Raw genomic sequence first — 26775 nt, 5'->3', positions numbered from 1 at the left:
TACGGGGTTAATTAATCTATTGTCGGTTTAAAACGTACATTATCAACAGTTTAAACGTGTTTTATTTGAACCGTATCCAGAGGGAGACTTTGATCTGTCGAATAATTTTTTTCAAAGTTTGAATACAGAGATATAAACGTATAGATGTAAATGGAATTTAATGAGGCCTTGATTGTTCTTATATTTTCGGAGTGAATATATATTCTGATTTTTATTTATGTGTATGAAGTTTAATTATATTCATTTATATGCGTTATGCCTCAAATATTCATCAAAATTCACCTAAGACATCCACGCTTACAACATGAATTATAATAATTTTATGCGTTTTCTTTCTACTCAATCCCATGTGTATCCATTGTACAATTTGACACATTCACTCTCACAGCTATAATATATATATATATATATATATATATATATATATATACACATATACACACGTACTCCACCATATGCTCCAAGTTGCTATGAACATTGATGATGATAGTACACGTCAAATTGACCCACAAAAAAAACTTTTTGTTAATTTAAATTTCCTCTAAATTTAAAAAAAAAATCGAATGAAAAACTAAGATTGAATTTTTTTATCCAATTTGGAAAGTTCAACCTGTGAAACAGATATGCAAAACGTATGTTTTGTCCCGAATTCAAACCTCAAATTGAGAAGATGGTCGTATATTCTAATTACATAATTTGTATTCGATTCCATAATTAGTTTGGACCTCGGCCCAATACACTCGATTATCCAAAAAAATTGATTTTTTTAAAAAAGTAACATTTCGTCAAAAGCAAATAATTAACGAGACAAAGATATAACATAACACACGAGAAAATCAATCTAACCCCCTTTTTGAAACGTGGAGCACAAGGCAAATAATTTATTTCCCACGTGCTGTTTTCGTTCACATGCATGTATTTTCAAGTAGGGTTCTTTCTTTCTTCCTTCCAATATATGGACATCGACCGAAGTTCCAAACCGAACTTTATATTCTCTACGAAAATAACGCAGAGACTTAGGTATCGTTGCAGCTTAGACATATACATATATCTCCGGCTATCTCCGGTGGACTTTCCGGCGTCGTCTTGCCGCCGGGAATCTATGTGAGTTTAGTTTATAGTTAATCCGACCCCATCATTTTCAGTTTTGCTCAATTTCACCCCAAAAGTTTCTACCAATTCTTTTTCAGTCCTGAAAGCTTTCGTTTGATCTCTACAGGGCTACAGATCCGTCGTTCAACGTACGTTCCAATGAGATTATTGCTCTCGACAACGGGAGATTATGCGTATACGACGTCGAGGAGCTCCAGGTATATATTATTTGATCGTATCACGAATTATCTGTTCAAAGTGTATGTATTGATTTTTTTTTTTTATTTGCATGGTGTATAATTAAGAAGATAAGGGCCATAATAGAGATGGAGAACCGGCGGAGTGATGTAACGGCGTTAGGAGCGCCGTTAGTGGGGGTGGGATCTCCGTTACGGTTTAGGGTGAAGAGATCGCTGCAGAGGTTTTTGGAGAAGAGGAAGAAGAGAGGCCAGGCCCTCGCTCCTTTTTGCTCATCTTCCACCTCATCTCCCAATTTCTAATTATTATTATTATTTAATATGAATTAATATATGCTGAGTTGTTCTATAGTTAGATTGTTCGTTTCTTGAATAAATCTTTTGAGTTAATATGAATTATTTCTTCGGATAGATTTCACAGTATATTTCTTTCTTTCTTTTTTTTTTTATATCCGATTATAAAATAAATAAATAAATCTTTTGAGGAAAAGCCGACCCGTTTTTCATTTGGATAAGTAGCTCCTCAGAGTTGGGGACTGATCGATTGATCCATTGGAATTAAAGTCCATGTCCAAATCTTCAAAATAGTACCCTTTTGTGTTTGAATCTATGTGAAATGCTCGAAATATCTTTTCGAATTTAATATGGATGGTACAAATTGTACCATATATTAGTTGGAAGCCTATATAAACAGTTTATTGGTATATAAAATCCACGTGTAATGAAAGGCTTGATACTTTCTTGAACACCTGCTATGCTTTGATAATACAGACTTTTGACAGATTTACTTTTACCCCTTTTACTGAGACGAATATCATTTCATCCCAAGAGTAACCATTCCCATTCCATCAACGTTCAACATGAACTGATAAATCACAGAGAGAGAGAGAGAGAGAGAGAGAGAGAGAGAGAGAGAGAGAGAGAGAGAGAGAGAGTTTCTTCTGCAAAGAGAGTTTTGCACATTCCAGTTATTATTACATGCCCATATCATCACAGTTTTCAGACATGAAGATGAAGGTGAAACATAAAAAAAAAACATAAAAATCCACCTCCCTCAAACCCAACCTGTCAGCTACCGGAGACAGTTGCAGAAGTTCAGCCTCCACCGCCCGTTCTTCTGTATTTTTCATGGCCATGTCAAAGATACACTTTCTCTCTCCGGGAACATTGCTGTTTCAGTCACTACTAGAGAGAGAGAGAGAGAGAGAGAGAGAGCATGAGAATTTCAGTCCCGGGAGATTCCATGAAAGGGTCATCACCAGCATCATCAGCATCAACATTCTGTACAAAGCACTAACCTTTCCCAAACTCCTAAAGCCTAAAGAGTCCTACTTCTCTCTCTAAGGAGTTTTCAACACAGAGCACCCAAAATACTGCTCCCCGGAAGCCCACTGCTTCCAGTAACCAACCAACTCCCCACTTTCAGATCTTTCCCCATCATCATCATAAATACACAATCAAACCAGCAGCATTGGTCCAGTCGCCAAGAAACGAAAAAGAAGAAGAAGAGAAACCAAGTGAAAAGAGAAAAAACAAAGCAGAATCTAAAAACATTATCACCTGTATTCTCCCTTTGAAAGATACCCACAGCAGGTACTGTATTCACACAGTTTGTCCCCCGAGTCCACTGCCCATCTCCACCTCCCCAGAATGTTTACCCAGAAAACGGGAAGTGAGCATAGATGCAAACTGTTTGTTTCTTCTTGTTTAACCCCTCACAGATTCAGAGTTGATCTGACTGCCCCTTCCATGGGACGTGGACTCGCCGATGGGCGATGGTTTACGACCAAAGCTTAGCAAAGAGTTCCTCTGCTCTTCACTGGTATGACGGAGACTTGCCCGTAAAAGCTCTGCAGGCATCTCCTTCTTTATGGCTAGCTCCATAACATCTGCATTCCCCTGGTTCTGACAGCGGATTGTCTCGTACTTACTCCTGCAGTACTTTGTGAGAAGTGTAAAAAATTCATCAAATGAGGCTCTCCACAGACCGTCGTTATGATTCCCATGGTTGACATGAGGAACCTGTACTTCGGCAGCCCTCTCAAAAAGAGATATCAAGACGAGAGAAGCACCATCTCCCACAGGGCTTCCAATGGGACGAAGAGGTGGCTGCTCTGAAGAACACACAACTGCTGCAAGACAAGCACTCAGTGCTCGGAGGTCCATGGCTTGAACACAAACTGTGACTGCCTTGGCAAGATTTGCAATTGTCTCTGCTGATGCTGTGTCAGAGGGAAGGCCACCAAATAGAAATCTCAAGTGGCGGAAAACAGCCATGCAAACAATCCGGGCAACCTCACTACCTGGGACAAGAAGCTGTAAATACTTTGTAAGCATCTTTCGACCCTTGGCAAGAGACGCAATGCGTAGAAAAACGATATCATCCTTTGCAGTCAACCCAGCTTTCTGACCAGTTCTGCTGAACGGATCAACAAGTTGAAGTGATGTGGCTAATCCCTCCAGCAGGATCTGCCGCTTTCTCCTGAGCTGAGTGCCTCCGTCCTGGGGCCGGTTGAACTGCAAAATCCTATCGATGTCATCTATCTCAATAAGAACTCCAAGAGAGTCTTCAATAGTAACCCTAGCAGCGACCAGAGGTTCCTGCTCCAAATGCTTTTCAGAGCCCTTATGATCCGCGCTTCCATCACTAGATCCAGGAGGAGAGTCCTCAATGAGGGCTCGTAGCTTACGAACAGAAGGAAGAGTAATCTTTCCAAGAGCATCAATGTGAACTTGCGGATGCTGTTCAGTACTATTACGGGAGCGAGATTGGTGTTCCTTCAGGTGAGAAGGGTAGAACTGAGGTTTTGCTCTTGATCCAACAGACTTCTTAGCAAGACGAGCTTGGTGGTAATAATCATTGACATATGGGTCATTGCTGTGTGAATTGGAATGCTGCATTTTGAGAATACTCTCTATTTCTTCTGAAGTCATGTACTTTGATCTAAATTGCAATCCGCCCTCACTTTTCTGACTAGATATATCTGACGCCGTTTGGGAGATGCCTCTGTTCTTTCGGCTTCTATGAGATGGCCTATGTTTACGCTCCCTAACTTCGCCAGCCCCAAACAGTCCTTTATGTGATGGCGAAGGATAAGAATTATACAGCTGGGATTGTAAGGCGGCAAGATGGGCTAGAGATTGCCTTTGCTGAAGGGAAATCAAATGCGAGGACAGAAGACCATTGCGAGGGGGCAATTGAGGTTGCTGTTGTTGCACCAGACTATGTAATAGTCCAGAATGATCCCCATGTAGGAGGCCAGAGTCACTGAACCAATGAGGTTGCCCCATGTTACCAAATGTAGGTCCACCAGAGGCAAATCTTGCCAAATTACCACCATAATGGGATGCATGTGACAATCCCGTCATATGGAGATTAGAATTTGACAGTGGAGAAACATTTGGGGCAGATAAGGTCAATTGGCTTCCACCGGGAAGAGAAGGAGCACGATGCAGATGGTTAGGTGAAGCCTGCTGAGATCGGATTCCAGGCGGAGGAAAAGATGTGAAAGCTGATTCAGGTACAATAATGGGTTCGCTGTTGTAGTGATGCAGTTGTGGTTGCTGCTGAGGATAGGAGGATGTCCTGTACAAAGAATTCGAATGGGCAGATGATTGTGGCTGTGAGGACCATCTCTTAGCCTCCTGAGCTTGTTCGTCTAGCATATGCTGATCCAACCAGCTTGAAAGCTCTGCATCTTGAGTCCAATCTGTAGCAGATGAACCTGGAGATAGTTGACTTTTAGAAATGGCTAATCCCGAATGTAATATTTCTTGAATCAGAAAATGGGCGGTTTAAACAAGGAAACAAAATTAAGGACCAAAATATTTTGGGCACAAAAAAGGTTCAGGACTACTATCACACCGGCATAAAGATTAATGGTTCGTTCATGCTCAATAGGCACACACCGCTCATAGAGAGGAACAAAAGACCAGGAAATACAACAAACTTCAAAATATCCTGGAAATCGTTAAAGAGGTTGATTTGGGGAATTTAACTCACTTTCCCTTGAAAAGGACCCTGATCCTCTATCGCCGATAACTCCAGGATGTTTGGGTCCAGTAACGACTCTGTTCAACTGCATAAAATAAAACAAGATAAAATAAGTATAGGATAACTCATATGAAAACAAGTGAAAGAAAAAAAAACTGAGAGAAGGCAGCTGCACAAGCAGAACCCAGGCATATTATCACACAGCCATAAACCATCAAATTTCGAAGGACAAGCTCTTCAGTTTTTAAGGCTTCTTAGCTGGACAAGTAGTTAAAGGGTTTGCTTGTCTAGAGAAAAGGGAGATCAGCAGCTACATGAAAGCCCATGGGACAGTAATCAACCATGACAAGATCATCATACTCAGTTGCGTATCTTCAAACACAAGCTAATCATCTACATGACCGTAATTGAAGAACACGCTGACCTTTGCAAAAGTTGTCGCGAGATCGTCCATGTCAGACAAAGATCCTAAACCTGCACCCTGGAATCAATACAAATACATCGTTGTTAGATGCAATGAATACATGAGTCATGACTAGAGAAAAAAGCCTTTATATGCAGATCAGAGGGAAGACGATTTCGAACACAAGCTCAAAGACAAATGAAAACCTTGCAATTCATTCTTCTTTAATGTATAAGAAAACTCCAACAGAAATAGTTTGCTTTACCAACCGAAGACACATTCATTTGAGGTTATATCAGCCTACTGCCGAATCTTAACGTATATAAAACGCGAAAACAGGTAGAAAATTGTTTCTATTTCAATAAAAGATGTCGATTTCTCTAGTATATTCTCAAAACATCATTGTAACAGTGAAGCACAATACCTCTCCTTTATCAAACAAGTGATACTCATCATCATCAGCATATCCTGGAACAGGAGTGGTCTCCACTTCATCCTCAAGACCGCCCAGTTCCACTTCCTCCAGAACATTTTGACCAAAAAACTCGTATTGGGATGCATCAAAGAGTGCAGTATCTGCAGAAGATAATAAGACCATATTCAGCAACCGTTGCTTCAAACACATCAAAAGTGTTCTGTCCTCAGAGACATTACACGGTCATTGTCGAATTTAGTGGATAACATGTAATGAGATACAGGGATGATAGCAAATTCACAGCAAAATGGATAAATTCTTGGCAAAAAGAAGAAAAAGAAGCGATTTTCCACCCTACGACAGAAAATAAACCACGAACCCAACAAATCCATGAACCAGATTCAAACAACATACAATAGCAGAGATATTCCACCAGCAATCAGCAGCAAAACCAGCAACCCTTCACTTTCTCGTCTCCCATGAACCAATCTAAACATTCACAAACCGGATCCAAGAACAGCTTCGCAGCAGAAACACACAGAACCTAATACTAATTCCATTTCAAACACGGAGAGCGACAAAGGCTCCCGCCCCGTACCTGAGGAAGCCCGAGCGAAGTTGTTGAAATCCCAGGAATCGGATCTCTCCATGCTCAACTGGAAAATACGAGAAAATGAAATACGCAAAGAAAACCCAGGACTGTAATCGAAGCCCTCGTCTCTAGGGTTTTCGTTTCTTCGGAGAGGCACTTGTCAATGAGAAGACAGATGAACAAAAGACAAAAAGGGTGAGTAAATCAGCTAAAATTTTCCGGTTTGCCGCGATTTCCCGAGAAAACGCGAGAAGTAACACAGGAAATCGAACGAAATCTCTCTCCGAGAGAGAGAGAGGTACAAGAAAGCTTAGTATTTTTTTTTTTGGGTTCTGTTGCCTTCGCTGTGCGCAACATTGACACATGACCACGCCGAAAGAGAGAGAAAAAAATCAGCCCTTTTTTTTATTCCCCTAAAATATTCCTTTTTATTATTTTTTTCTTTTTTTTTTGTTGTTAAAATTACTATTATTTTCCTTTATTTATTCCATTTTTAAAATTCTTCTCACATAACTTTTCCATCAATTTAACAGTATATATTATTAAATTTAAATGAAATAATTGAATATTAAGGCTCTTATCACCATGTTATGCTGTATAGTGAATAATGTAATTTTTTGTACTTTTAATTTCTTATAGAGAGGTAAATGATATTACTCAATGAAAATTAAATGACCCTCTCAGAAGATTCCAAGGATTATTTTATTTTATTGGGGGGTTAGGCCATTACTTGTAAGAAACTCAAATGAAAAGATAAAAATTAAATGCATACAAAATATAAAAATAGGTAAATGCATAGTCAAGTGATATGGTCCATGTGACTTGATTTCATATGGTCGGTCGAATTCAATCCCATTGGTTCCGTTTTTTAAAAACAATGGAAATAGTTCTAAGCCTTATTTTGGAACATGGCAACAATTATTAAATATTATACAAAAAAAAAACAATTATTAAATACACATATGGCCAAACAAATTATTTATTACGGCCTAAATTGAGACGGTCAATATCATTCTTAAACACTAGTAGTAGTGACCATGACTTTTATTTTTGGTGGTTTCGTATGCTAATAATCGGAAATTATGTGAATTTACGTGTCCAAAACGCAATTCTCAATGACATGGAACATATTGTCTTTTAATTTGTTCGTATCAAATTTAAACCCCAATTTTAGTTTGATTTCAATTCAATTCGATTATTTTTCGTATTTCCTTATATATATTCGGAAAATATCTAATTATAAATATGTAATTATATGAAATTTTAATGCGTGTAAGTCATGAGGATGGTGGCAGAGGAAGTCAATATTAAATTTTAATTTTTTTTTATTATAAACTCATGACTACTAGGATTTTGTTAGGTGAACTATATATATTTAACAAAAATAAAAAATAAAATAAAATCAACATCAAGTTCGAGATACATCACTAAGCAAGTTATATGATTCCATTTTTCTATTAAGAAATTGACGTTTAATTTGAAGTAATGCTCATTAAGGAACATGGGCCTTGCATCAGGCTAGGCCCAAATAATTTCAAGCCCATTAAACTACGGCCCGATATTACGCATTTGCCATCACTAGGGTTTCTGGGATACTATAAAGGGTGCCAATCTCACTGGAGCTGCCCTTAGGGTTTTTGTGGCCACAGAGACGAATCGGACGGAGAGAGAGAAAGGGGGGAAAATGGTTAAGTTTCTGAAGCAGAACAAGGCCGTGATCCTCCTTCAAGGTCGGTACGCCGGCAAGAAGGCGGTGATCATCCGGTCCTTCGATGACGGCAACCGAGAGAAGCCGTACGGTCACTGCCTCGTCGCCGGAATCAAGAAGTACCCCGCAAAGGTGATCCGCAAGGACTCGGCGAAGAAGACGGCAAAGAAATCTAGGGTTAAGTGCTTCGTCAAGCTCGTGAACTACCAGCACCTGATGCCGACTCGTTACACCCTCGATGTGGATCTGAAGGACGTCGTGACCCTCGACGCGCTCCAGTCCAAGGACAAGAAGGTGACTGCTCTCAAGGAGACCAAGGCCAGGTTCGAGGAGCGTTTCAAGACCGGGAAGAACAGGTGGTTCTTCACCAAGCTCAGGTTCTGAATAAAAAATGATGGGTGTTTTGCCTTTTTCGGAATCGAATTGAGCTTGGGTTTATTTGGTATCCCTGTTTTGTTTGGTGAAGACCTTTACAGTTTTGAATTTTCTTCTGGATTTGTCTCTACTTAATGCATTTTGATGTTCTTCATCCATCGTTTCATCTGACTCCATTGGTAGCTGAATTGGCATGTTGGTAAAAGCCCTATTTTATTTGGGAATTAGCTGAATTATGCAATGGCGAAGTAATTCTCGTTCCTTTGAAATGTGTTCATAGTTGGCACTGCATTACAAAAGTAGGGGACATAGGCAAACTGTTTGTTAAGTAGATGACATGGGGGAAATGAGAGGGAGGAAAGTTTGATGCTTGGATTGCCACATTCGACCCAAAAAAAAGGTTGAAGCTTTTGGGTTCTAGACTCTGATTTTGGAACAGGGGATTCTTTGTCTCCGATGGTCGGCAGGATAACTATGTCTTAGAATCCAAATTTACTTTCTACATATTGTTAAGAATCATGTTATTGTTCCTAGAGTTATTGTCCTATTCTTTATCAATCTTTGGATCTTGGTTTCTTCTATGAATTGACAAACTGGGATTAAGTTTATATCCTGAACCCATCTGCAGTATAGCCCCGACTCAGCTACACAGAACAAAATTAAGAGGATGTGAATGATTATGTCAATGGGTTCGGGTTGTGCGGGTATCCGAGCTTGTGTCGTGGGTATCCGAGTTGTGGGTATCCGAATATCTGTGAGATTGAGTGCGAAACACTACTAATACTATCCAATAACCCCAACCCTATGAGCGGTTATCTGTGTTAAATTTTGACTGAATCCATAATCTACTCGAGAAAATTCCTGAACGGGATGGAACTAAGAGCAAACGAAGCGTACCAGAATTCTCACTTCGTGATGCAACAAAGCAAAACTTTGGGGGAGCAGAGTCTAAAATGAAACTAAAGGGGAGTATTTATAATTCGTGATAAAAATTGGGGACTTCGAGATATTTAGTTATTCTTAGATCAGACCTTAAACTTTGTGAGATAACAGTTTTAGCCCTCGGAGTTAAAAACCGATTCGGTTCAGGGTTAAAAATAGCTTAAGAAGAGCCAAACAAGGCCTTAAGATGACGTCATAATTTAAAAAAAAAAACTAAAACTGCCGTTTCCTCACAAGAAAAGCTGCCGAATTCTTCCCTCGAACCCTAGTGGGACCGGGTCATCTCAATTTCCCCAGCACTGTACGTCGCCTATTTCGACCAGATTCTCTCCGCCGTTTTTCCGAATCTCTTTTTCCGGTTGATTTCCTCGGAGATTTCGGTGGGACCGAAGTGCGTGTACCGGAATTTTTTCAGTTTCACCGAACCGATTTCTCGATTCCCTAACCGGTCACGAGCTGCAATAACCGAAGGTTTATACATTTTGTGTTCTTACAGTTCCAAACGTGGTAATCCTGATTCTCTTTTACTGGGTTTTGGTCTGAATGCCTGGTGTTTTCTGCATGGGTTTTAGAATTTTCGCGTAAAGCCTGCGACTTTTTAGGGTAATCTGGTTATGAAGCGGAAATCTTTGAGAATGTTGGTCACCATTGGAATTCGTTTCTTCGAAATTCGACAGCTTTCTTTTCTGGGTTTTGTAGCTCATATCGTATAATGCTCTCTGCTCTGGATCTTGTCATTACTAACGTTCTTCTATCTGGGTTTCATTTATTTCTTGGGAGGAAGAGGCAGGTTAGGAGGAGATGGAAATGGAATTGGAGCCAGTAGCTCTGACGCCTCAGAAACAGGACAGCGCATGGAAGCATTGTGAAGTCTACAGGTACAGGGACCGGTTACAGATGAGGTGTCTCTACTGTCGGAAAATGTTCAAAGGTGGTGGGATAACCAGGGTCAAGGAACACCTTGCTGGCAAAAAGGGTCAAGGTCCCATTTGCGATCGAGTTCCAGAGGATGTTCGCCAGTTCTTGCAGCAGTGTTTGGATGGGACCGTAAGGCGGCAGAGGAAGAGGCGAAAATGGAGTTCAGAGCCACAGCCTATAGCTTACTTCCCTCCTTCTGAAGTAGATGATGCATTGGTTGTGAATAATGGATTCAAATCACCAGGTCCAGCTGTTAGGAAGAATGGTTTTGACAACAATGCCTCTGCCAATGTTGATGGAGACACGGACAATAATTTAATTCCAGTGGCTATCAGTTGTGTCAAAAACGTCGTGCAAAAAGAAAGCTCGAAAACACTTCATATGGCGATTGGACGGTTTCTGTTTGATATTGGAGCTGATTCTGATTCAGTGAATTCTGTTAATCTCCAACCAATGATCGATGCCGTTGTTTCCGGAGGATTTGGGGCTTCCATCCCTGGAAATCGTGATCTCCGAGGTTGGATATTGAAGAACTGTGTCGAGGAAATGATGAAGGAAATTGACGAAAGCCGGTTACTGTGGAAGAGGATGGGATGTTCCGTTTTGGTTGAGCAGTTGGACTCTGGAAAAGGTCGAAAAGTCCTCAATTTTTTGGTTTACTGCCCAGAAAAGGTAATGTTTTTGAAGTCTGTGGACGCGTCCGAGATTATACCGTCTGCTGATAAATTGTATGAGCTATTTAGGGAGGTGGTGGAAGAAGTCGGGGAAACTCATGTCATTCAAGTGATTACGAAATGTGAAGATCACTATGCCGCTGCCGGGAAAATGTTGATGGACGCTTACCCTTCTCTTTATTGGGTTCCTTGTGCTGCTCATTGTGTGGATAAGATGTTCGAGGATTTTGGAAAGGTCGAGTGGATAAGGGAAGCAATCAAACAGGCTCAATCTATCACCAGATTCATCTACAATCATAGTGGTGTTTTGAATCTGATGTGGGGATTTACTTCCGGCAATGATATCGTGCAGCCGGCATTGAGCCGTTCCGCCACAGATTTCATGACATTGGGAAGAATAGCCGATCTTAAACCCAATTTGCAGGATATGGTAACTTCGCCAGAGTGGAATGATTGTTTATATTCAAAGGGAACGGGTGGATTGGCTATGACCGATACTATCAACGATGAGGCCTTTTGGAAGGCACTTACTCTGTTAAGCCAACTAACCGATCCTCTTTTGCGAGTTCAGAGGATAGCCTGTTCTGAAAAGAGTCCTGCAATGGGGTATGTATATGCAGCAATCTACCGGGCAAAGGAATCGATTAAAAAACTACTCGTTAAGAGAGAGGATTATCTAAATTACTGGAAAGTTGTAGATAGCAGGTGGGAGGAACAAAAGCTTCTTCCTTTGCATGCTGCCGGTTTCTTTCTTAACCCGAATTTCTTCTATAACGCCAATGAAGAATTGCGCGGTGAGATCCTTTCAGCAGTCTTTGATTGCATAGAGAGATTGGTCCCTGATGTCGCCATCCAAGATAAAATCATCAAGGAGATAAACTTGTACAAGAACTCCGTTGGAATTTTCGGAAGGAACCTGGCAATCAGAGCTCGGGGCACAATGCTTCCGGGTATGACCATATCGTTCTTTTCTAGTTAATGGATCCAGCCAAAGTTGTCTATCATTACTTTGACTGTCCTTGGGAATCGAAACCACATCTTCATATTCTTCTACCGAACTGTGTGTTCGATCAGGAAGAGTTTTACGCCATTTTGTTAATGGTTCTCAGGTGAATGGTGGTCCACATACGGAGAAAGCTGCTTGAATCTCTCGCGTTTTGCCATACGTATTCTTAGTCAGACTTGCAGTTCGTCGATTCAGTGGAGAAGAAATGTAATACCGATAGAACAAATTTACCAATCAAAGAACTGCATCGAGCAACAACGGCTGAGCGATCTCGTGTTTGTCCAATACAACATGCGTCTCAAACGACGGTAAGTCTGAAAAGCTTTTGCCCGCATCAAATGTAATTCCGTATTTTGTTTCAAGGATATAAGGAGAACTGATTATTTTCCGTTGTCTTCCAGGGATCAAGAAAGCCGAGATTTCTCGGTAGACCCGTTATCAGACAGCATCTGCATGGATGTTCTTGAAGGCTGGGTTTCCAAAAACCAAACCTGTATAGAAGAAAATGGAAGTTCAGACTGGAAGTTGCTCGAGTTTGGTAAGAGAACTCAAGTACCCATTGTCGTTGATGAAGCTGAGAACTTGGGCACAGGTAAAAAATGGTTTGCTCAACTTACATAGCTGAAGTAAACAATAAATGAATTCGAGATTTAATAGAAAAAGCTTATTGTAACAGGTTTTGATGATTCAGAGATTTTCGAGGAGGAAAAGGAAGTGGAGGAGGAAGGTTATTACACAAACATATCGGATAAGATCTTCACGTAAACTCTTCCTAACTTTGCAGAAAGCTCTCATCCTCTAGGTTGATTAGTGTTCTAGAGTCTATCTCCATAGTTTGTGTCCGAAAACATTACAATGACCGGATCAGATTGTTGCTGAATGAAGAATGTTTGATGGGTTTGTCCGGACATGCATCGGAAGACTCGAATCCTGGTCCAGAATCACTCGAGACAGACACAAGCTCGTCGAAAATATAATCATCAGTTCTTTATTCTCTCCGTAAAAGGGATTTTGGGGATACAACTGAATATATGTATTGTCTTAAGGGTAGATAACAATAGGGGTTCTTACGACATGATGAGAGCTATCAGACCAAAAAAGAGTTGCAGAGACAAGACCAGAAATACTCGACAGACCGTTCCCTGAGACAATGACTGTGAAAGACTTCTTCTCTCCCAGTGCGTTGAAAGAGAGTGTTACTGGGTCAACCTTTACGGTGAGGCTCGGATCCGAAGTCACTTGAGCCTTGTACTCGGATTTCGCTGTCCCGACGTTCGTCAAAGTCCTCGAAAACGTGATTTCGGAAGACGAGGAGGGAGAAACTCGGGCCGTCAGTGACGGGTAATTCAGGTCTCGGACCATCGATCCTTGGGGGCATTTCATGTCTTCGTCGGAGATGATCTTGATAGATTCAGCGGTGTAGTTCATCGCGCAGAGCATTGTCAAGTAATCCTCCTTTGTTGTTTCGTACACAAGTCCAGGATCAGTAGCTCCCACTGGATCGAGGTATCCTGATCCGTACGCGAACTCAGCCCCTTGGCTGTCAGAACCTTTCATCGGCCAAGCTATACGTACACACAGTTTATATGGATATGTTGTAATGTTTTGGATATCGAGAATTGAGAAAAGTCGGTTGTGGTAGTTATATACCGGTTGTCATGATAGCTGATCTGATGAAGGAAGGCGACCAGTCGGGATGGATCGTCTTGATATAGGCGGCTGCTCCGGCAACGTGAGGGCAAGCCATCGATGTCCCCGAGAGAAAACGGTAATCTACCCGTCGTGTATCGTCCTTATCATCCGAGAGTGGGGCCACAGGCGGATACGCTGCCAATATATTAGCCCCTGGAGCTGTAATATCCGGCTGCATTTTCATCAAACATAGTTTGAAGATGATCTCAGACGGGGGAAAGTTACGGAAGAATCCTTGAATCTTACCTTCAATATGTCATTGATGATAGGGTTTGGGCCACGAGAAGAGAAGGGAGCGACGGCGAGAGGAGCATTAGCCTCATTAGTCACCTCGCTTTTCATTATCGTTCCTACCGGGTTTCTGTCAAAACATTTTGAAAACGTTAGGCTTCGGATGAAGAGAATCAGTTTATCTACGGGAAGTATCGGACTTTCGGGGCCCTAACTCTGTCGAGGTAATGTAAGATATGAGCGTGTTGTAGTCATTGTCGTCTAAAAGGGAGATGGGAAGAGTTCCGATATCAATACTATTTGTAACGAGATGCATGATAATTCCGATGGCTCCGAGTTTTTTAGGCTCATCAACAGCGCCAAATCCATCACACACCAAGATCTTGTCCTTCACCATATCAAAGCAACCGTCATCGCAAGCTCTACACAAACACAAAAAAGGTATGAAAAAGGTCATGAAACCGTTCAGAACAATTCTTATTTGAGTTCATAAGACTGATCTACCTAGCTTGTTCCTCTGTACATGTACTTGAAGCGGTTTTCCCATATGCGAAAGGGTAGTTTTTCCCGTTCAGATCGAAACTATCGATCGATTTTCCCTATTTTTCGAATGAAATTAGTTAGTAACGATGCAATAATACGATGAAGGAAGCGTTAGTGTCGAAGAAAACACGACTTACGAGTAAAGTCTTGCCATCTCCGATGACAACCTTAGTAACGAATTTTCGATCGGTGAAACCAGCTGCCACAGTTAGAATCCACGGCGAGATATTAGTAACCTTCCCGAGATCCAAACCGCTGTTACCTGCCGAGGCTACTGTCAGAATCCCTTTTGCCATGGCGTGAAAAGCTCCAATGGCGAGAGTATCTTCATGGAAAGGAGCGGCTCCTCCCCCGATGGATATCGTTATGATATCGACGCCATCAGCTATAGCATCATCAAATGCCTTCAAGATGGCTGCAGCATTGCAACCTGCGGGCTCACAAACTTTGTATGCAGCGATTCTCCCCGAAGGTATGCCTCCTCTTGCCGTGCCTTGTGCTAAACCGTAGAAATTCACGCCTTCTACTTTGTTCCCGGCGGCCGTCGACGCCGTGTGAGTCCCATGACCACTAAAGTCTCTCACAGTATCTAGAACGTAATGTCTTGCTCCGACCACCTTGCTGCAGTTATCCGAAAAGATAAGCAAAACTATCTTTGTTTCTAAGGGTATCCGGCCTCGGCCTCGAACTCGTGAGACTCGAGTTCTCGTTACCAGGATTGACTAGAGTATAAATGATATTTTCATACTAAAATCTAACTAGATATTATGAGGGGCGACTGGTTGCACCGCCGCTACCCGCAAATGGAGCGGTTGTAATTTCCGGCAGTTGCACGCGATTGAAAAACTGATTGGTTGAACCGCAACCACCCGCAAACGCAGCCAAACTTGTGTTTTCTAATCGTAGCTTCTAACTTGCGTTTTAGTAGCGGTTTCCAGCGTTTTGACAAAACACTAAAATATCCTCATTAAAAATTATATAAAACTCTAATATATATATTGATGATAATTTTGTTTAGTGTTATGATTTGATATTATTTTTTAGTATTATATTTTAATAAAAAATATAATAGTATACTTTTTAGATTTAATAATGATTATTTTTAATAATTTTATAATAAAATTATTTTTTTACTTAAAATTAAATTAAATTGATAATATTTATATTTTAAATTTATTATTTAATTATTATAAATTTAGTAAATAATTGTTATCAAATGATACTAAAAATTTAATTAAAATTATTATAAAAAAATTATTTTAAAATAATATATTTTTTTTGATAATTTATATCAAAACGCAACTGCAACCGCAACAAACCATTCAGTTCTAACCGCACCCATCCGCAATCGCTGCCAACAACAACTTATCAACCAGTCAGTACTTATCATTCATAATCGTTATCAAACGCTATGAAAACGCCGTCACCCGCAACCGCAACCGTTGCGGTACAACCAGTCGAACCTTGAGTTCAACTGAAATATCAGTTATATAAACGTCTGTTTACTCTTATCCGTTAATCGTAGATAACATTTTACGGTTCGAAAAAATCCGAACTTGAACCAATAGTCCGGGTTTCTCACTTCGTCTGGGTACCCATGACTCTGAGTACCCAAAGACCCATAGTTCTTGTGAAAAAGAAACATCAAGTGACAAAGTATGAGAGGTATATACTTGTTGCAGGTGAAGTTAAACCCTGAAACGCAAGAACCTATCCACTTGCTGTGCGGAGGACCAAAGCCTTCGTCTGAGAAACTCAGAGATTCTGGCCAGATTCCGCTGTCAATGACACCGATTATCGTGTTACTTTCGACCTCGGGGACACGTTTGATCTCGTCGTCGACTCCCATGAAATCCCAAGATCTCGTTGTATGAAGCTGGTAAACTCTGCTTGGAAAGACAGAAATTATCCCTTCCATGCCTATGATCACATCGTAAAGATCAGAAATGGTTATGGTTATCATCCACACAAGAGAAAACAGAGTAAAGGACAGATCTTTTCGGAGAAATCACCAGCAAGTTTCTCGCTTTCAGCTTTGGTGAGCTTAGCGGAAAAGCCATTGAAGCTTCTTCCATAGCTTCTGACAAGAGACTCTCTGACGAAACTATAAAAAGAACAGAGAAGAGATCAAAAGTCACGAGAAGACACAAACGCAAAGCTGCAACCAAAGAAGAATGTTCTGGTCTGAAACATTATACTTTAACTTGACAACTCTTTGAAGGAGACTAAGATGGTGAGACATGGGCGAGTAATGGGTCTCTGAAGGAAGCGCTCCCATGTACACGATGTATTCCTGAATCATCAGGACCAAAAAAGATCAGTTTCCCACGAAAAACTAACGTTCGAAACCAATGTTCCAACAAGAAATTGCGACAGAAAACGATCGTAAAACCCGCCTTCTTATCGTCATCTGCTGCTGCAGAGACCGGGGATGATGAGCTCATGAGAAGAGCATTGGAGAGACAGAGGACCAGACAGATGCATGGAAGGGAAGCCATTGTTGATTCTTTGAAAGTTGCTGGATGTTTGTTCTTATATAGGAATGGATAAGCACATGATGAATGCATTCACGTTGCAGAGATTTTAAACCTTTTGGTAATTTCGTCACTTGAGGCCTGTAGTGTATATTTTCTTCCTTCAAAAGGCTAGATTTGTGTCCTTTTATGATGTTATTACATTAGGAAAAAAATCTCATGAACATGGACATAGTTTGTACTTGTTACCAAAAGAGAGATTGCAACATGTTTCAGGATTTTTAAGTTAAGACAGAAACCAGAACTAGATTTGGTTAATCCGATCCAATTATTTTTGTATTTGAATTACTTTTTTTGTCAAAACTATTTTATGGATTAAATAGGTTTTAACTCATTAAACCTATAGATTTTATAAGTTAATCAAATTAACTCATATAATCTATTAAACATTGCATTCTCTAGTTATTAATTATTTTTTATCGAATAAAATATTTAAAATTTATTTATAAATAGAATCAATATATATATACATATATATTGAAATTAAAATTGAATTAATTCGAATCAAATAACATATGTTCAAATTTGATATAAAATTAAATATACAAATTTTATTTTAAAATAAAAAATTAAACTTGAACCAAATATATAAATAATCGAAAAACTGAAAATTTATATTAAAAATGAGAATTTTATGATAAAAATCGAATTCGGAACGAAACGAATCAAATGGATCGATTTGATCCGAATTAAAACGAATTGATCCGATTTGAATTCGAATTGAAACAAATCAAAATGAATCGATTTGATCCGAACCGGTCAAATTGATTCGAATTAAAATAAAAATAAGATGGTAACTTTATTTATTTATTTATTTATTTATTTTCCTTTTAGAATAGATTTAGATCATTAAAGTGATTAAATTGATTTATTTGGATGAAATAATTTTTATGGATTATCCAACTCATTTAACTATGTATTGGGTTAAATCCCACCCAAAACAATAATTCACCCAAATTTGTTATGACCAAATGGGTTTCCATATAAAACATTACTAAGTGATAATGCAATATATGAATATAAAAGAGGATTAGATCAAACCAGACAAGAATTGCATATTCGAAATCAAGAACTAGGGCTTTGCAAACGGTTCGTTTTGGATTAATCGGTTATGGTTGCTTCAGATTCGATTATTTTAGATTATGAAAATTCATACCCAAACAGTTAATTAATTTTATTTGGTTCAATTTGATTTCGCTTATTTAAAACTATAACCAAATTATAATCAAATAAAAATTCAATTTGATTATAATGATAAAAAAAGTTAATTCATTTATAATAGAAAAATATTCAAATAAAATATAAAATATTATCATGATCATCTTAACATTTACTCCATCCATTTCAAAATATTTGTAGTTTTAGGTTATTTTTTTGTCATTCTACATTTTCAAGACATTTTTTTATAATAGTTTCCAATTTTATCCCTATTATATTCTAATAAATTATTAATAATAACATTGTTTTTATCATTAAATAAGGGTATATGTAATTTTTTTTTATCTTTTCTTAAAAAATATGAAATAATCTAAAACCACAGTTATTTTGAAACGGAGGGAGTAAAATAATAAAATCTAAATTCATATTTTGATATAAAAACAACAAAATAAAAATATTACATAAATTAATTCTCTCCTCTAGAAATGTTTATGTTACACAAACTTTAAAAATATTAAAATAATGACGAAATAAGTTAAAAATAAAAAATGATCAAATTATAAATATGTATATATATATGCTTGTATATAAATATAAATGGGATGTATAAACGATTGGGTTCGGTTATTTTATATTTTGGAAATCAATAATTAAATGGTTATTAAATTTTGGGAAAATGACATTTTTCTACACAATTTGTTTAAAATGTGACTTTTTTCTACACGAATTTTTAATTTGACAAAAAACTATACCAAATTATCAAATGTGCCAAATTGATACACGAACTACCCAATTTAACTGCAATTTCCTATACAATCCGAAAACGAGCCACATCAGATTTTTTAAAAAAAAATACAAAAAAATATGGAAAAAAAAATCGAAAAAAAACATATTAAAATAAAAAACAAAAAATCCGAAAAAAATTGAAAAAAGATAAAAATAATATAAAAATAAAAAGCAAAAAAAATACACATATATATTCATATCTATATACAAATATAAATATAAACATATATACTCCTATATATGTATATACTTATTTATTTTTTATTTATATATATATGCATATGTATATATATATACATACATACATATATATGTGTATATATATTTATATATATATATGTATATATATATAAATATACTTGTATGTGTGTATATATATTGGTATAAATACATGTATATATGTATATATTTTTTATTTGATATATATAGACATATATATACATAGGAATATTTATGTTTATATTTGTATTTGTATGTGGATATGAATATATATGTATATATATGTATTTTTTATTTTGTATGTATATATATATACGTATATATATATATATACACGTGTATATGTATTTATATATGTGTATGTGCATATATATATATATTTGTATAGATGTTAGTATATATATATATATATATGTGTGTGTGTATATGTTTTAATTTGTATATATATAGATATATTTTATATAGTTGTATATATATTTATATTTGTATTTGTATATGAATATATATATGTAGGAGTATATATATATTATTTTAAATAGGAGTATATATATTTTTATATAGGAGTATATATATATTTTTTAAAAAAATTCGATTTCTTTTTCAAATTTTTTTGTATTTTTTTTTAAAATCTGACGTGGCACACTGATGTGGCAAAATTTTCCATGTGGCGTGCCACGTCAGATGCCACGTGGTATGCCATGTCATCGGTTAACGGACATTTAACGTCGTTTCGGATTGTGTAGGAAATTGCAGTTAAATTGTGTAATTCGTGTATCAATTTGGCACATTTGATAATTTGGTGTAGTTTTTTGTCAAATAAAAAGCTCGTATAGGAAAAGTCACATTTTAAACCATTCGTGTAGAAAAATATCATTTTCCCTTAAATTTTAATCGGTTCGCATTCTATTATTTCGGATTTTGAAAAATCATAATCAAACGGTTAGTCAACTCGGTTCGGTTAATAACCGATATATATTTATTCGGTTCGGTACGGTTAATAATCAAAATAACCGAACCCAATGTCCACCCCTATCAAATACAATATCATTCTTCTCGCTCAGTGATGTTTAGTTTAGAACCAGAGATCATATATAACAAAGTCATTGTGTGAATCCTCATAGGTGAGCAAAGGGGAACTTAAAAGCTTTAAGTTTTTGTTTTCTTTCTTTATTGAAGATACAGCATGAACATAAGCATGCATCAATGGCATCTTTTTGTTATCATCATCATCATCATCACCGGACTAACACCCCGTGTTGTTGGCATTCGGCCCCGAAATAGACACCAATACCTGCAAATACCGATCAAAACATGACCGATCAGGCGGGAAATGAGATTATTGGAAATGGTTTTCTTTTTTTTTGAAAAAGATAAAATTATCTTGATCAAAGTAAAAAGAATGTGAATGATTATGTCAGAAACACAACAGGAGCCAGTATGGAATATGATTTTGTAAGGATGTCAAGAGAGCAAATGAGTGGTTTTATACGTTAATTTTTGTCTGAATCCATAATTTGCTTGAAGAAATTCCTGAACTGGAACTATGAGCAAACGAAGCGTACCAGAATTCTCAGTTCGTGATCCGGCAAAGCAAAACTTCGGGGGGTCAGATTTCAAAAGTAAAAGTAAAGGGGAATATTTAGAATTCATGATAAAATTTGGGGACTTCAGGGTATTTAGTTATTCTTAGATCAGACCTTAAACTTTGCGAGATAACAGTTTTAGTCCTGGGAGTTAAAAACCGATTCGGTTCAGGGTTAAAATTTAAAAATAGCTTAAGAGCCAAACAAAGGCCTGAAGATGATGTAAAAAATGGTTTTCTCAACTTACATAGCTGAAGTAAACAATAAATGAATTCGAGATTTAATAGAAAAAGCTTATTGGACCAGGTTTTGATGATTCAGAGATTTTCGAGGAGGAAAAGGAAGTGGAGGAGGAAGGTTATTACACAAACATATCGGATAAGATCTTCACGTAAGCTCTTCCTAACTTTGCAGAAAGCTTGTAACTATAGGCTCTCATCCTCTAGGTTGATTAGTGTTCTAGAGTCTATCTCCATAGTTTGTGTCCGAAAACATTACAATGACCGGATCAGATTGTTGCTGAATGAAGAATGTTTGATGGGTTTGTCCGGACATGCATCGGAAGACTCGAATCCTGGTCCAGAATCACTCGAGACAGACACAAGCTCGTCGAAAATATAATCATCAGTTCTTTATTCTCTCCGTAAAAGGGCTTTTGGGGATACAACTGAATATATGTATTGTCTTAAGGGTAGATAACAATAGGGGTTCTCACGACATGATGAGAGCTATCAGACCAAAAAAGAGTTGCAGAGACAAGACCAGAAATACTCGACAGATCGTTCGCTGAGACAATGACTGTGAAAGACTTCTTCTCTCCCAGTGCGTTGAAAGAGAGTGTTACTGGGTCAACCTTTAGGGTGAGACTCGGATCCGAAGTCACTTGAGCCTTGTACTCGGATTTCGCTGTCCCGACGTTCGTCAAAGTCCTCGAAAACTTGATTTCGGAAGACGGGGAGGAAGAAACTCGGGCCGTCATTGACGGGTAATTCAGGTCTCGGACCATCGGAATCGATCCTTGGGGGCATTTCATGTCTTCGCCGGAGATGATCTTGATAGATTCAGCGGTGTAGTTCATCGCGCAGAGCATTGTCAAGTAATCCTCCTTTGTTGTTTCGTACACAAGTCCAGGATCAGTAGCTCCCACTGGATTGAGGTATCCTGATCCGTACGCGAACTCAGCCCCTTGGCTGTCAGAACCTTTCATCGGCCAAGCTATACGTACACACAATTTATATGGATATGTTGTAATGTTTTGGATATCGAGAATTGAGAAAAGACGGTTGTGGTAGTTATATACCAGTTGTCATGATAGCTGATCTGATGAAGGAAGGCGACCAGTCGGGATGGATTGTCTTGATATAGGCGGCTGCTCCGGCGACGTGAGGGCAAGCCATCGATGTCCCCGAGATAAAATGGTAATCTGCCGGTCGTGTATCGCCCTTATCACCCGAGAGTGGGGCCACAGGCGGATACGCTGCCAATATATTGACCCCTGGAGCTGTTATATCCGGCTGCATTTTCATCAAAGATAGTTTGAAGATGATCTCAGACGGGGGAAAGTTACGGAAGAATCCTTGAATCTTACCTTCAATATGTCGTCGATGATAGGGTTCGGGCCACGAGAAGAGAACGGAGCGACGACAAGAGGAGCATTGGCGTCGTTAGTCACCTCGCTTTTCATTATCGTTCCTACCGGGTCTCTGTCAAAACGTTTTGAAAATGTTAGGCTTCGGATGAACAGAATGAGTCTATCTATAGGAAGTGTCGGAGTTTCGGGGTCCTAACTCTGTCGAGGTAATGTAAGATATGAGCGTGTTGTAGTCGTTGTCGTCTAAAAGAGAGATGGGAAGAGGTCCGGTATCGATACTATTTGTAACGAGATGGATAATAATGCCGATGGCTCCGAGTTTTTTAGGCTTCTCAACGCCACCGTATCTATCACACACCAAGATCTTGTCCTTCACCATGTCCAAGCAATCGCCAACGCAAGCTCTTCACGAACACAAAAAATGTATGAAAAAGATCCCGAAACCGGTCAGAACGATTCTCATTTGAGTTCATAAGACTGATCTACCTAGCTTGTTTCTCTGTACATGTACTTGAAGCGGTTTTCCCATATGCGAAAGGGTAGTTTTTCCCGTTCAGATCGAAACTATCGATCGATTTTCCCTATTTTTCGAATGAAATTAGTTAGTAAAGATGCAATAATACGATGAAGGAAGCGTTAGTGTCGAAGAAAAACACGACTTACGAGTAAAGTCTTGCCATCTCCGGTGACAACCTTAGTAACGAATTTTCGATCGGTGAAACCAGCTGCCACAGTTAGAATCCACGGCGAGATATTAGTAACCTTCCCGAGACCCATACCGCTGTTACCTGCAGCAGCTACCGTCAGAATCCCTTTTGCCATGGCGTGAAAAGCTCCGATGGCGAGAGTACTTTCATGGAAAGGAACAGCTTCTCGCGCGATAGATATCGATATGATATCGACGCCATCAGCTATAGCATCATCGAACGCCTTCAAGATGGCTGTGGCTTTGCAACCTACAGGCTCACAAGCTTTGTATGCAGCGATTCTCCCCGAAGGTACGCCTCCTCTTGCCGTGCCTTGTGCTAAGCCATAGAAATTCGCGCCTTCTACTTTGTTCCCGGCGGCTGTCGACGCCGTGTGAGTCCCATGACCCATATAGTCCCTCACAGAATCTTGAACGTAATGTCTTGCTCCGACCACCTTGCTGCAGTTATCCGAAAAGATAAGCAAATCTATCTTTGTTTCTAAGGGCATATGGCCTCGGCCTCGTTCTCGTGAGACTCGAGTACCCGTTACCCGGATTGAAATCTAATAAGGTATTATAAGTACAACTGAAATATCAGTTACATAAACATCAATTTACTCTTATCCGGTACCCGTAGATAACAATTCACGGTTCGGAAAAATCCGAACTTGAACCAAGAGTCCGTGTTTCTCACTTCGTCTTGGTACCCAAAGACCGACGTATCTCGGATTTAAACGCTCACCCATTGTTCTTGTGAAACAGAAACATCAAGTGACAATCATGAGAGGTATATTGTTATTACTTGTTGCAGGTGAAGTTAAATCCTGAAACGCAAGAACCAATCCACTTGCTGGGCGGAGGACCAAAGCCTTCGTCTGAGAAACTCAGAGATTCTGGCCAGATTCCGCTGTCAATGACACCGACTATTGTGTTACTCTCGACCTCGGGCGCACGTTTGATCTCGTCGTCGACTCCCATGAAATCCCAAGATCTCGTTGTCATAAGCTGATAAACTCTGCTTGGAAAGACAGAAACTATCCCTTCCATGCCTATGATCACATTGTAAAGATCAGAAATGGTTATGGTTATCATCCACACAAGAGAAAAAGAGTAGTGGAAAGATCTTTTCGGAGAAATCACCAGCAAGTTTCTCGCTTTCAGCTTTGGTCAGCTTAGCGGCAAAACCATTGAAGCTTCTTCCGTAGCTTCTGACAAGAGAATCTCTGACGAAACTGTAAAAAAACAGAGAAGGGATCAAAAGTCACGAGATGGCGCAAACGCAAAGCTGCAACAAACGAAGAATGTTCTGGTCTGAAACACTATACTTTAACCCGACAACTCTTTGAAGGAGACTAAGATGGTGAGACATGGGCGAGTAATGGGTTTCCGAAGGAAGCGCTCCCATGTACACGATGTATTCCTGAATCATCAGGACCAAAAAACATCAGTTTCCCACGAAAAACTACCGTTCAAAACCAATGTTCCAACAAGAAATCACGACAGAAAACGATCGTAAAACCCGCCTTCTTATCGTCATCTGCTGCTGCAGAGACCGGGGATGATGAGCTCATGAGAAGAGCATTGGAGAGACAGAGGACCAGACAGATGCATGGAAGGGAAGCCATTGTTGATTTTTTGAAAGTCGCTGAATGTTTGTTCTTATATAAGGTATGATGAATGCATGCATGTCGCAGAGATTTTATATCTTTTGGTAATTTCGTCATTTGAGGCCTGTACCGTATATTTTCTTCCTTCAAAAGGCTTTATGACGCTATTACATTAGTAAAAAAATCTCACGAACATGGACATAGTTTTTACTTGTTCGAAAGAGAGAGATTGCGGCGTGGTTTATGATTTTTAAGTTAGGACAGAAATCATCTAAACGGGAACGAATTGATTTGGATCCATTTTTTCCGAATTTAATTCGTATAGAAATTAAGCGATCGATTTGATCCACATCGAAACAAATCGAATTCGATACAAAACGAATTGATCAGATTCGAATTTTAACCGATCGAATTGATTCGAATTAAAATAAAAATAAGATGGTAACCTAATTGATTTTTTTTATCCTTTTAGAATAGATATGGATCATGAAAGTAATTAAATGGATATATTAGGATGAAATAAGTTTTATGAATTGATCCGACCCAAAACAGTAATTCATTAAACCCAAAATGTATTATGACCAAATGGGTTTCCTAATAGACATTATATGAATATAAAAGATGATTAGATCAGACAAGACAGGAATTGCATATCCGAAATCAAGAACTAGCGGTGGTCAAATACTTCGGTTTGAATTAATCGGTTACGATTAATTCAGATTCGATTATTTTAGATTATAAGATTCATAGCCATGATTAATTAATTTTATTTGGTTAAATTCGATTTTGTTTATTTAAAAACTATAACCAGATTATAATCAAATAAAGATTTTAATGTTAAAAAAGTTAATTCATTTACAATAGGAAAATATTCAAATAAAATATAATATAAAATGTTATCATGATCATCTTACATTTAAAACAATAAAATCTAAATTCATATTTTGAATAAAAATAATAAAATAAAAAATATTACATAAATAAATATTCCCCTCTTGAAATGTTTATTTCACACAAATTTTAAAAATAATAAAATATTGACTAGATAAGTACAAAATAATAAAACAATGATTAAATTATAAATATGTACATGTATACTTGTATATAACTATATATAAATAGGGATGCATAAACAGTTCGGTTCGGTTCTTTTCGTGTTTGGTTATTTTAGGTTTTGAAAATCCATAATCAAACGGTTATTAAATTTTAATCAGTTCGCATCCTGTTATTTCGGATTTTGAAAAATCAAAATCAAACGGTTAGTCGACTCGGTTTGGTTAATAACCAATATACTTTTATTCAGTTCAAACCTAATATCCACCTCCTATCAAGTACAATATCACTCTTCTCGCTCTGTGAGGACATATATAACAAAGACACATTCTGTGAATCATCATAGATGAGCAAAGGAGAACTTAAAGCTTCAAATTTTTCTTTTCTTTCTTTATTGAAGATAAGCAGCATGAGCATAAGCATGCATCAGTGACATCATTTTTGTTATCATCATCATCATCATCGGACTAACACCCCGTGTTTCTGGCATTCGTCCCCGAAATATGCACCGATTCCTGCAAAGACCGATCAAAACACGAACGATCAGGTAGGGAATGAGATTATTGGAAATGAGTTTTTTTTTGGAAAAGATAAATTACCTTCTTTTTGGTTGAATGTGATTGTTATATTACTACCAAATTAAAAATAACCCAAAAGTTTACATGAGTTTAACATGTACAAAAGATTTCAAAAGGCAGTGATTCCTAATGCAACTGAACAAACCCAAAAGAAACTTGAATTTTAGCTATAGCATGTAAAACGATACCATTATTG

General features: G+C 38.2%; 6 protein-coding genes across 11 annotated transcripts; 3 read left to right on the top strand and 3 right to left on the bottom strand.

Moving 5' to 3' along the window:
* The first annotated feature begins 942 nt into the window (after window positions 1-942).
* LOC104803018 (protein JAZ13-like) lies at window positions 943-1685 on the top strand. Of its 2 annotated transcripts, none has more exons than XM_010526874.1 (3): window positions 943-1104; window positions 1220-1310; window positions 1401-1685. In XM_010526874.1, the coding sequence occupies exons 1-3, from the start codon at window positions 956-958 to the stop codon at window positions 1590-1592; spliced, it is 432 nt and encodes a 143-aa protein (XP_010525176.1). In that variant the 5' UTR covers window positions 943-955; the 3' UTR covers window positions 1593-1685. The 2 variants fall into 2 exon arrangements, with proteins under 2 accessions (XP_010525176.1, XP_010525175.1); XM_010526873.1 differs by having other exon boundaries at window positions 1398-1685.
* A 518-nt stretch (window positions 1686-2203) lies between these two features.
* Window positions 2204-7054, bottom strand: LOC104803017. Its single transcript, XM_010526872.2, has 5 exons — window positions 6700-7054; window positions 6111-6262; window positions 5708-5764; window positions 5293-5368; window positions 2204-5014 (listed from the first exon to the last, which is right to left on the bottom strand). The coding sequence occupies exons 1-5, from the start codon at window positions 6749-6751 to the stop codon at window positions 2997-2999; spliced, it is 2355 nt and encodes a 784-aa protein (XP_010525174.1). The 5' UTR covers window positions 6752-7054; the 3' UTR covers window positions 2204-2996.
* A 1265-nt stretch (window positions 7055-8319) lies between these two features.
* On the top strand, window positions 8320-9000 carry LOC104803016 (60S ribosomal protein L27-3-like). The gene has a single exon (XM_010526871.1). The coding sequence runs from the start codon at window positions 8378-8380 to the stop codon at window positions 8783-8785; it is 408 nt and encodes a 135-aa protein (XP_010525173.1). The 5' UTR covers window positions 8320-8377; the 3' UTR covers window positions 8786-9000.
* Window positions 9001-9945: 945 nt separating this feature from the next.
* On the top strand, window positions 9946-21705 carry LOC104803010. 5 transcript variants are annotated; one of them, XM_010526866.2, is made up of 6 exons: window positions 9946-10225; window positions 10503-12260; window positions 12420-12624; window positions 12718-12908; window positions 12993-13118; window positions 21509-21705. In XM_010526866.2, the coding sequence occupies exons 2-5, from the start codon at window positions 10520-10522 to the stop codon at window positions 13079-13081; spliced, it is 2226 nt and encodes a 741-aa protein (XP_010525168.1). In that variant the 5' UTR covers window positions 9946-10225; window positions 10503-10519; the 3' UTR covers window positions 13082-13118; window positions 21509-21705. The 5 variants fall into 5 exon arrangements, with proteins under 5 accessions (XP_010525168.1, XP_010525166.1, XP_010525167.1 ...); XM_010526864.1 differs by lacking the exon at window positions 21509-21705 and having other exon boundaries at window positions 9946-10189; window positions 12993-13336; XM_010526865.1 differs by lacking the exon at window positions 21509-21705 and having other exon boundaries at window positions 9946-10189; window positions 10499-12260; window positions 12993-13336.
* LOC104803015 (subtilisin-like protease SBT4.2) lies at window positions 13335-17308 on the bottom strand. Its single transcript, XM_019201226.1, has 10 exons — window positions 17179-17308; window positions 16981-17075; window positions 16795-16886; window positions 16456-16702; window positions 14920-15403; window positions 14744-14838; window positions 14455-14661; window positions 14255-14369; window positions 13967-14180; window positions 13335-13881 (listed from the first exon to the last, which is right to left on the bottom strand). The coding sequence occupies exons 1-10, from the start codon at window positions 17278-17280 to the stop codon at window positions 13358-13360; spliced, it is 2175 nt and encodes a 724-aa protein (XP_019056771.1). The 5' UTR covers window positions 17281-17308; the 3' UTR covers window positions 13335-13357.
* On the bottom strand, window positions 21699-24951 carry LOC104803011 (subtilisin-like protease SBT4.2). The gene is made up of 10 exons (XM_010526867.1): window positions 24865-24951; window positions 24667-24761; window positions 24482-24573; window positions 24144-24390; window positions 23317-23800; window positions 23140-23234; window positions 22851-23057; window positions 22651-22765; window positions 22363-22576; window positions 21699-22277 (listed from the first exon to the last, which is right to left on the bottom strand). Exons 1-10 carry the CDS (start codon window positions 24910-24912, stop codon window positions 21748-21750), a joined length of 2127 nt encoding a protein of 708 aa, XP_010525169.1. The 5' UTR covers window positions 24913-24951; the 3' UTR covers window positions 21699-21747.
* Between the last annotated feature and the right edge of the window lie 1824 nt (window positions 24952-26775).

The sequence above is a fragment of the Tarenaya hassleriana genome, unplaced genomic scaffold, assembly GCF_000463585.1.
Source record: "Tarenaya hassleriana unplaced genomic scaffold, ASM46358v1 Cleome8, whole genome shotgun sequence".
Lineage (NCBI taxonomy): Eukaryota > Viridiplantae > Streptophyta > Magnoliopsida > Brassicales > Cleomaceae > Tarenaya > Tarenaya hassleriana.
The sequence above is the reverse complement of the archived record's forward strand: the minus strand, read 5'-3'. Positions and strand labels throughout refer to the sequence as shown.